The following is a 9,765-nucleotide window of genomic DNA, read 5'->3' on the forward strand; positions in this document are numbered from 1 at the left end:
TCCAGGCTCCGTGCGGTCCTGACCGTTTCGCTCCAGCCATTGGTCTTATTAGTGTCCGGACAAGATTGCCCTCCCTTCCTGCGCGCGCGCACAAAACCGACAGTGGCGCACACGCCTCCTTCATTTCTGTCCAGAAGTGCTGTGTATCGCGCGCGCAGCCGAAAAAAAGATGACTTGCATGACTAATAATCAAGGTTTTTTTTGTTGCAAATCAAGGAGTCAGTCCCAAGTATATTATCAGCGCTTCATTTATATAACTTTATTCACCACCAAGGTGAATGGTCATAACCGTCGAAGTTTGAGAAACCTTTACATAATATTACTTAAAGGTTTTATTCAGTAGCGTATAGCCTACCCAGAATGTGCGTAATAAAGGTTAAACGGATTAAAGTAAACTTAATTTATGGTTATTAGGCATTATCAAACTTCCCTGCACTTGTACGCTCATAGCACGAGGACACATTCGTTTTTTCTTTTCTTTTTTTGTGCTGCAGTTACATTTGCCATCTATAATTAGCTCAGATTAAAGGTGAGGGCCCCTGACACTGAGCCCACGTTCCCTGTCGCGGCTTCCTGCAGAAGAGACACCGCAGCCCTGGCACGGACTCGGTCTGACATTCGTAAGCTCCCCTCCCTTTGTTCGCGGCTGGACCAGAGGACACACCGCTGACACTAAGCCCCTGACCTCCGTGCACTGAAGAACTCCTAAAGCTGGAACCACCCTGCACGAGCTCTATCAGCGTATTATTTTTAAACCTCCCCAAAGAACAATGGTGTGGATTTTTTTAAAGTCAGTGAATGCCTAGAGATAACGACGACACGATTCAGAGCTGAATGTGAGAGTGAAGGGGAAAAGAAAAAAAGAACAGAATAATATCAGAATGATTTCCTCCAAATAAAATCGTATTTCCAGGTTTCTGACAACTTGGACATTTACATCATCATAAATCAGCAGGGAGAGTGCAAAGGGCAAGGTGTTATGCTGAGGCCATTAACTTCTGTAGTTTCCTGGAAAGACCCACACCCTAGACACACACACACACAGACACACACACACAGATCAGTATGTACACATTAAACTGCAGTAGTATCAATATATGTCCATCTGTCTGTCCTCTCAAATAGATAGAGATCATGGTTTCTACCTTACATGGGACCTGGTTTACCCAGTCTCCAAGCATCTTGATCCCATGATGAATGTCTACACCACCCTAGACCAGGAATTCTCTTCTGAACTTCTGTGTTTTTGAGCCTGGTCATGCATTGTGTAGCTCTAGTATTTTTCCTGTGTGGAATAGATGACCAGCTCATGTAGTAGAAGACCTTTTGGGTGTTCATTACCATGCCTGACAATGATGCACATTGGACAGTTGGTAAAATTCCAACAAGCAAAGTTGGACTGAAGAGTCTGTTCTTCATTATGTGTCTCATATTATAGACACCCTGCTACAGAATGTGCCCATATGCCCAATCACCATTCAACACCCTTTAACGTGTTGCTAATTACTACTTTTATTTTCCTTATTCTTCAATATGCCACCTGTCAGTTGGTACTGTATTTACATGGGAGTATCAAGCTTCATTCATAGATACTCTAGTTCAGATCCGGGGAGGATGACATGCTACCCAACCCAAAATCAACTGATCTGAAAGGTTGCGTATTCCTGTCTAGCTGAAAGACACAGAGGAGGGTCAGGGCTGGGCTCAACCCTGCCAGTGGCAGAGATCAAGGATAGCTCATTGAGAGGAAATAGAAAACACAACCAATGAAGATCACAGAAGAAATGTTTTCACTGGTACGATTGGGGTGCTACTGATGTGCTTTTCCTGAGAGCACAAATTCAAAATATTTAATTAGGCAGGGGAAGAGAAGAACCGTCTGTGTGCTTGAAATTGATTTGATGTAATCATTATTCCTTTTTATTTATGTACTTTATGTAGCACACCCCCCACCCACCCACCCACCTCCCAAACCACCACATCCCCCACCCCTCCCTGCCCTCTTTCTCTCTTCAGGATGGGAGTACAGTACTGTGAATAGCAACGTTTCCTGCTCAGCCACACCACAGAAAACGAGATCTTTCCTGTCCGGGTTAGTCTGCCCCCCTCACGTCCCACAGCCCAGTTATCCATTCACCTGAGTTCAGGAGTGGCCTCCGGCTGTTCCCCCCATGGAGATTTTGCCAAAATCGGTTATCGCTACCGTCTGGCCGGAGTGAACGCCGTCCTCATCCCTTTGTCAGATGCCGACAGATATGCAGACATAAAGGTCCAATTAAAACTTTCTCCTGTGGGGCTTTGCTGAGTAGAGCCTTCTTTTTTTAACTTGTAAAATAAACTGGTTGGTTTTTTTTATAGTTTTTTTTGTTTGCTGGGTTTGTGAGGGTTTCACACAAAGCCAGACGGGGCATTTTTGCGAAAGTGTGTCTGTTGACTTCCACAGACTTCATCTCCAGCAGCTGAGAAAACCTGTTTCCTGTAATCGGGGGGGGGGGGGGGGGGGGGGGGGGGCAAAGGAAGAAAGGGAAAGCTGGCTACCCCTACCCCCCACCCTCCTTTCTACTGTCTCTCACCCTGTTATCAATCCAGGAAGAAGAAGGGTGGTGGTAGCTGTGTCTGCATGTGCGTGTGTGTAAGTACATTCTATCCCGAGGCTTGAAACCTTAGGCTATTTGAGGCCTGACATAATGTTACATAGAGCTAACCTTTTCCCAAAATACTCCTTTCAGATCCTAAAACAATATGGTGGGAGTGAACCAATGAAATATGACCACGATCCTTCTCCAATGTACAGATAAATGTCCCACATTTACAGGAAACTCCACATGTACATTTGTATGCAGAAGCCCTTTTCATTTGTTCTTGACATATCTGTTCTGATGCTGCAGAAGACCAAACAATGGGTAACCAGGGTGGAACTTCCTGTCCTGAAACGGCCAGATCAGAGGTCAAAGGTGAAAGCATTAGATAAGGTGCTGGCCTTCCTTCCAGTGGGCCAAAATCTGCGGCTGACTGAACGGTGAGGTGTGTAGTGTGTGTGTGTGTGTGTTCAGCAGGAGTGTGCGAACGACTGTGCAGGAGCCAGAGAGTGATTGTGAATGGTAACCAATGTGTGTGTGAACATGGGCACAGGAGTGTGGAGGGGGAAGTGTGTTTGAGCATGAAGGAGGTCATGCGTTTGTGCTGGAGGCTCGGGGTCAACCAGGAGTATGTGCATTTCATAATCTTCCAATTTCACATTCCTCCTCTTTTACTGTCCATTATACTGTATAATGTGTTTTAATTCAGTCTTTGTCGAGCGTGTGAAAGTGGGCATTATTAAATGTGTTGGTGAATGTGTGTGTGTGTCTGTGTGTGTGTACGCGTGCGTGCACATCCGGGTGGAGTGCGATGGGCGAGTGCGCCATGAATGTGCAAGCAGGGAGGGGCGCGTAGAGCAAACCAACAGTGTCGCCCATTATCAGCTGATTAAAAAGACAAGTCTCGCCTTTTCCTGTGCACTGGGCTCTCTATTCGCCAGCACTTAGTGGCGGGAATAACAGCTCCTAATGCACTTTGGCACACGCTTCAAACACCCCACTGTCAGGAAGGCTAATCTGTGTCTTTTTCCCCCCTTCATTCTTGTGTTTTGACAATAAAGATAGCCTATCTCATCCAGCTACAAGCTGCCCGTCTCCAGCTTTGTCTCAAAATTTGCAGAAAGAGTAGTTAAATGGTTTGCGTCACCCAACACGATTTCCTATTTATTTTTACAGACTTTTGATTGCAGAGGCATTTGGACTATGTGTTTCTATGATGCTAAATGGCAAGATATTTAATCTCTCATATTTAGGCTATGCCTTCCAGACATCATTTTGTTGCTAATGTGCATACACGAACAATGTCAGTTTATAGAACTGGAGCATGCACTTCAGCACCCCGTATTTAGAACCAACCACAAAAAAAAGGTATTTCAAATTGAAAATAGACCAGGGGACCAAAATTGAGTAACTCCAGGACCCCATGAAGGAATTTCAAGCACCATAGCAAAACTTTTAATTATACATTTGACACTTTTACAACAAATGAGCAAAGTTGACCAATTCCTTGTTATATTATGATCATTGTAAGTTGTTGTATATTGTCCCAAAACCATGTTCCGCCCATGGGAGGATCCTCACCCACAGGGTGATTTTATGATGCCTTGAGATCGAAGTTTTGATTTTGGACTTGACCCCAAAATTCTATTTTAAAAAAACCAACTGGTTTACCTTGGTGGTCTGGGCGATTGCTTGTACTAAAGATAAATACCAATATGTTCTATATTTGAGAAGTACAAATATTTCTATTTTTCAATTTCAGGAATTTCGATGGTAATATTTTTGTAGGCTAAAATGCATTGAGTTATACTTTACATTGATGGAAAGATAACCAATGGAAGATGGTTTCAAACATAATGTAACCTATTGTTTTAACTTAAGGGTCCCGGAGTTACTCAATATTTTCAATTTGAAATACCGTGTTGATTTTTTGTTTGGTTCTAAATTAATGCAGAAATAATAACATGACTTCCAACACAGGAGTAAGTGAGGAGAGAGTGATCAAACTTTAATTGTCTGTAATTCACTCCGTAAAACAACAGACAGTACCTCAAGCGTAGATGAATATACTTAAGAGACGGAACGCCCTGAGATGCGAAAATATATTCAGTACACTGATATTCTCTGTAAACTACACAGAGCGTGAAGTTCGTAATAATTTAGTATGTTGTTTTGAGGGACTTGCTGCAAGAACTAGAGATGCTAGTTGATTTTGACAGCTGTGCTGACAGCTGTATTGAGGTCTTTCTATGCTTCAGTTCAAAATGGGAAGGGCTCCGTTCAGTTGCAAGGCACTGAAGTCTGGAATGCAGTGTCAAATATCTATAAATTGCTTACAATTATTTTGCGAGCTAACATTAGTTAATAGCCTAACTTTCTGCGATGGTGAGCTAGTGAACTTTTTCTTCATGGATGGTGCAGTTAGCTTTTAGTGCAGCAGGCACTTTCAGCCTGCGTGAATCATTTTTTTCTCAGCAACAGGGACAATTTTTTCCTCCTCGTTCCCATTTAGTTTCAATGAATACATTTGTTTCTAAACTAAAAATAAATTGACCATTATGAGGAAATAATTGCACTTCTGGGTGGAAAACAGCCAGCACCACCTTGTCGGGCAATTATTTCCTAATAACTGATTCGTTATTTACTGAACTAGAATTCCATATATATTAGCGAAGTACACTGAAAAAAATGACTTGTAGAATTTACTTAAAAAAATCTTTGTAACAAATTGCACTAAAAACAAATAAGTAACTGTAATGCTGGAATATCAAGTACAACATAATTGCCAACATCAAGTAAAATGTGCTTGCTACTAACCGTAACATTTGTGAAAATATTGAGTACATGTTACTTAATTATGTCCATTCAGGAACATCATGGTCATCAAAATATTAAGTAAATTGTACATGTCTATAATATTTAGTGCCATGAACTGAATAAGTAGATTTTACTATATTTTTTCAGTTTCAATTACTCGGTAGTATTACCTTGTTTTACTCAATAAAATTATGTAAATATTCCTTTTTTTCTTCTGATAAATGTTACCAAATGGCAGATTTCACAGACCACAAGATTCAAGTTTAATGCAAATAAACATTTATTTTGTTAAGACAAAAATGTTAGGGAGGCAGTCAACTGTTCAAGTGGCCAAACATAATCAAAAAGTGCAAATACCACTGATGTTGTGCAAAGAATGCATACATTCTGAAGAAAGACTGTAGTGAAATTAAAGACTGCAGTGAATCGCTGGGCTTGTAATTGGTGAAAGTGTTCACACCTGGTCACCAAACTAACCATTTGGAAGATTCCAAATGGTTAGTTTGGTGACCAGGTGTGAACACTTGTGTATGTGAGAATGTGTGAGTGTGTGCTTGAATGTGTGTGTTTGAGAGCAATTCTGACTTTAAGGCTTGTTAACCTGCCAGAGCTAGATGATAGACATAACCCAAACAAATTTTTTTTAACAATCAGTAAAATTAACATATATGCCACTCCTACCCAATATTCGTTGTGTCAATATTTTCTTGCTCTTAACAGACAAATCCTCAAATCTGAAGTAAAGATTGGTGCTTTACAACAGTGCAATCACAACATAACACAAATAAATGGGAAACTGAAACAACTTCCAACAACTGGTTGGTCAGGTCAAAGTTTGAACTCTACTCAATGTGCAATAGTGTGTGTGTGTGTGTGTTTATGTATTACCTGTGTATGTTGAGTGAGTGAGAGAGCGAGCAAGCAAGATAGAGAGCATGTGTGAGTGTGTACTTGAATGCGTGCGTGTGTGTGTGGAGGGGAGGGGAGGGGGGAGGGGTGATGGTGTGTGTGTTTAAGAGAGCAATTTTGACTTTAAGGCTTGTACTTTTGGGGACAGCTTCATCCCATCCAGTTCCAGGAAAAGTTTCTGAAACACCTCAAAAGTGTAATGCAGTGTTTGGGGGTATGCAAGGTTGAGGGCATAGATCAGTCCCATCAATAATGTGCAGGCTTTAGCGACGTTTCCACATCCATGCAACACTTCCGTGCCTTCAAGGATGATGGACACATCAACTGGATCCTCTTCAGAAGCACCATGGGCGACCAAGATCTTCAGGACGTGTTCAGTAGCATCACTGCGGTGGTCCTCCTGCATACAAGAAAAGGCGACAATTCTATTGAGAAAAACAAAATTTATTCATTCATAGACTTTATTGCCTGAGAGTAAATCCTATTTAGTTGACTGAACTGTGAACTAAACATGTCTAAGCAGAAGGTTTACACCACAACAAATTGGAATGATTGCCTTCCTGGAGGGCACATTTAGTCCCAGTGAACCCTATGGCTTTGTAACCAAAAGCGCATCTTGGTTTTAGTGATTATACATGTACCTGACAATCTTCAAAAAGATGCTCTCCCTCCTTGCCGAGGTACAGAATGAGGCTGCGGATAACAGTTTCCCGTCTCATCTCAATGCTTTGGTTCTGTAAACAAATAGAAGGCTGTGTGAGTGAGAAAGTCAGAGGAAAAGGATCATCTTCCTGCAAAAGTAAAAAAATAAATAAAAAAAAAACACACACCTGACTCAGTTTAAACAGGAAAGGCCTCAGTTTGGTCCCCACTACACCCCCCTTAGCCTTCATCAGGGTTAGAAGCTTGGGTGTGTAGGCGTCAAGTCTGTAGATGAAGCTCTGCTCCAGGGAAATTGTGGTAATTCTGCGGAATTCCTCTTTTATCTGCATTTATAAAAATCACAAAAACAAAATTCAAACTGATTTGAATAATCTGGTTCAAAATGAAAGGAGTGCAAATTACGAAGAGAAAATTAAAACCCTAAGACATTCATGATGGAATGATTAATTAGAGCCATTGTTACTGCCCAATGGAGCAGGTAATATTTCCATGGGTCTAGATTCACCTACCCCATCTTCACAAAACAATGCAGGCCATCGTTCTCTGAAGTCAGCCGCTGCTGGAGTTCCACTCACAACCTCAAGCCTTCGCATGGAGAATGTTTTAGACATTTTTTCATGACCATCTCATACCATAAGCCTACGATTTCTCCCTCATTGAAACCCTTCGATCGGTCCTCCTCCTTATACCTCAACTGTCGACTGCACTGGCTCGTTCTACCCGAAAAATCTCCCTGTAAAACACAATTTTGGATAAAACTATTGATCTACAAAGGTTAGCTACAATTTAATATTACATTACAGAGTGAACAATGACAAATACAATAATATTGGTGTTGTTAGTATCATACACATAAATGTATACTTGCCTCTGTATACACCGCCTCCCCCCCCCGGCTCAACTTGCAGTATCTGATGTGACAACTGTTGAGAGAAGTACACATTAATAAGACTAACAAAACAAATTGATATTAACATATAACATTTCCATCCGATATTTGAGTAAAAGAAATGACTAGACTCACATATGTAGCTTTTTACTTGATTAATGTTCAATTAATTCCAATATACCTCGAATGAAAACATAGAAAAAGTTTAAGGATCAGATTGCATTTTTGCTCACTTTTTTGGAGGCAGATACTGTTAGGTCAGTCACTCAACATTTAATTTTTATTTTTTGCTTAAACTAAGACCATCAATAATGAAGTGAATGTTTACGCAATCAAGTTTGTCACACTACCGAAAAATAGTTTAATTGGCCAGCCAAATTTCAACGACTTAAAAAAATATATTTAGTTCTAGTAGCTACTAGGCAAAAACCAGCAGCTGCTCTAAGATGCTCTAAACACACACCCCAAGTGAGCATGTTCAGCCACTCCAGTCTTTGAGCCAACTCTGTACAACATGCAGAACTCGCATGTTAGAGAGATAGTCGGTTAGGTGGGGTGAAATAAATATCAACCCGAAAAAATGTAATATTAAGAGCCACTGTTTACGTCGACGTTTTCAGTAGGTAAATGTGGACGTCAGTGGAAATATCGTTAGGCTAGCGCGAGTTAACAAGTTCAGGCGAGTCATCACCAAACATTACCGCCAAAGTTTTGGAAAGTTATTTTTTCCGACTGGAAGTAAGCCTTAAACCCTAACATACATATAAAAAACCGTTTTCGTTTTGAGTTGAGACCATGCAAGTTAAACGTTATTGTGCTTTTAATCCAAATTACTGCAACTCACCTCTACAGACATTAACTTACAGACGTTAACCTAGCTAGCTAGTCTCGCTTGCTTCATGGCGATGGCGACACAACGACGGTTAACTACGAACAGCAGTGCTAACGTATTGCGTCGAGCAGACGATAATCAAACGATCAAAATGTAGCCTAGACGAACGCTTATACGATCACAAATATGAAACGGAAGGGCAATACTCACAAGTCTCGACTCTCGGCCACTGAAGCTTGCTCTCGACACTTGCAAAATGCCGATTCCGGACTTCATGGGTGACTTCGTGATTTTGCATTGTCCAACGGCGCATGCACGAATTCAAATGCGCCGCGCTGTTTTTTTCAGAATAAATGTTACTTAAAATGTTCAGGTGTTGGTGCAGTGACAATAAATCATTTAAATAGTAAGAGTAAATATCTAGTTAAAAATACTCTTCCAAGTCAAGTACATTCATTAAATGAATATGTTGTGTATGGTTTAATGTTTTTTTACTAGTTCCTACTGAAACTTGATATTACAATGTAAGAATTTCTACTTTTGAATAAGTACATATTACAATGCCTAAAAGTCATTTTTTTCAGTGTACGATATAGCATATTAATGAGTCACATTCATTTACTATAAATATGAATACTTTATACATATTAGCTCTGCTCATTTTTTAATAAATGAAGGATTTGCGCTGATACGGTTCTTCTTTTAGTGAATGTTCAGCTGTATATCCGTACGAGGGTGTGAGCACCAGTGTGCCCGCAGAGCGGAGTGGGGAAAAAAAACAGAACGTGATACTAAGTGTTTCGGGAAAACTCCCTGCCGGCAGAGGAAAGAGCGATACGAAACAAGCCGCCACAGGAAAACAAAACAAGACTGGAGAAGAAATAAATTTCATTCAATTAAAACATTCAGCGAAACAAAACAAGAACAAAAAAAGAAAAACAAAAACACAATCAAGAGACCGAAATTAATCAAGACGCAGAGGGCTTTTCTCCCCCAGACTTCAAAACACTACAGGAAATGAATAATATGAGGGAGCGGGAACGGAACACGAGAAACGGACTGATTTATCTGACAAG

General features: G+C 40.7%; 1 protein-coding gene across 1 annotated transcript; it reads right to left on the bottom strand.

Annotated features, from left to right (window-relative positions):
- Window positions 1-5,968: 5,968 nt before the first annotated feature.
- Window positions 5,969-7,579, bottom strand: LOC133138189 (uncharacterized). Its single transcript, XM_061256731.1, has 4 exons — window positions 7,478-7,579; window positions 7,136-7,291; window positions 6,947-7,039; window positions 5,969-6,705 (listed from the first exon to the last, which is right to left on the bottom strand). The coding sequence occupies exons 1-4, from the start codon at window positions 7,577-7,579 to the stop codon at window positions 6,409-6,411; spliced, it is 648 nt and encodes a 215-aa protein (XP_061112715.1). The 3' UTR covers window positions 5,969-6,408.
- Between the last annotated feature and the right edge of the window lie 2,186 nt (window positions 7,580-9,765).

Source organism: Conger conger, chromosome 10 (assembly GCF_963514075.1).
Source record: "Conger conger chromosome 10, fConCon1.1, whole genome shotgun sequence".
Taxonomy (NCBI): Eukaryota; Metazoa; Chordata; class Actinopteri; order Anguilliformes; family Congridae; genus Conger; species Conger conger.

Bases quoted from the DNA above. Each gene is read 5' to 3' on its own strand.
- LOC133138189 (XM_061256731.1), bottom strand. From the start codon at position 7,579: ATGTCTAAAACATTCTCCATGCGAAGGCTTGAGGTTGTGAGTGGAACT. The intron at 7,292-7,477 runs GTAGGTGAATCT...TTATAAATGCAG, and splicing joins CATTGTTTTGTGAAGATGGG to ATAAAAGAGGAATTCCGCAG. The intron at 6,706-6,946 runs GTACATGTATAA...TCTTGTATGCAG, and splicing joins ATCTTTTTGAAGATTGTCAG to GAGGACCACCGCAGTGATGC.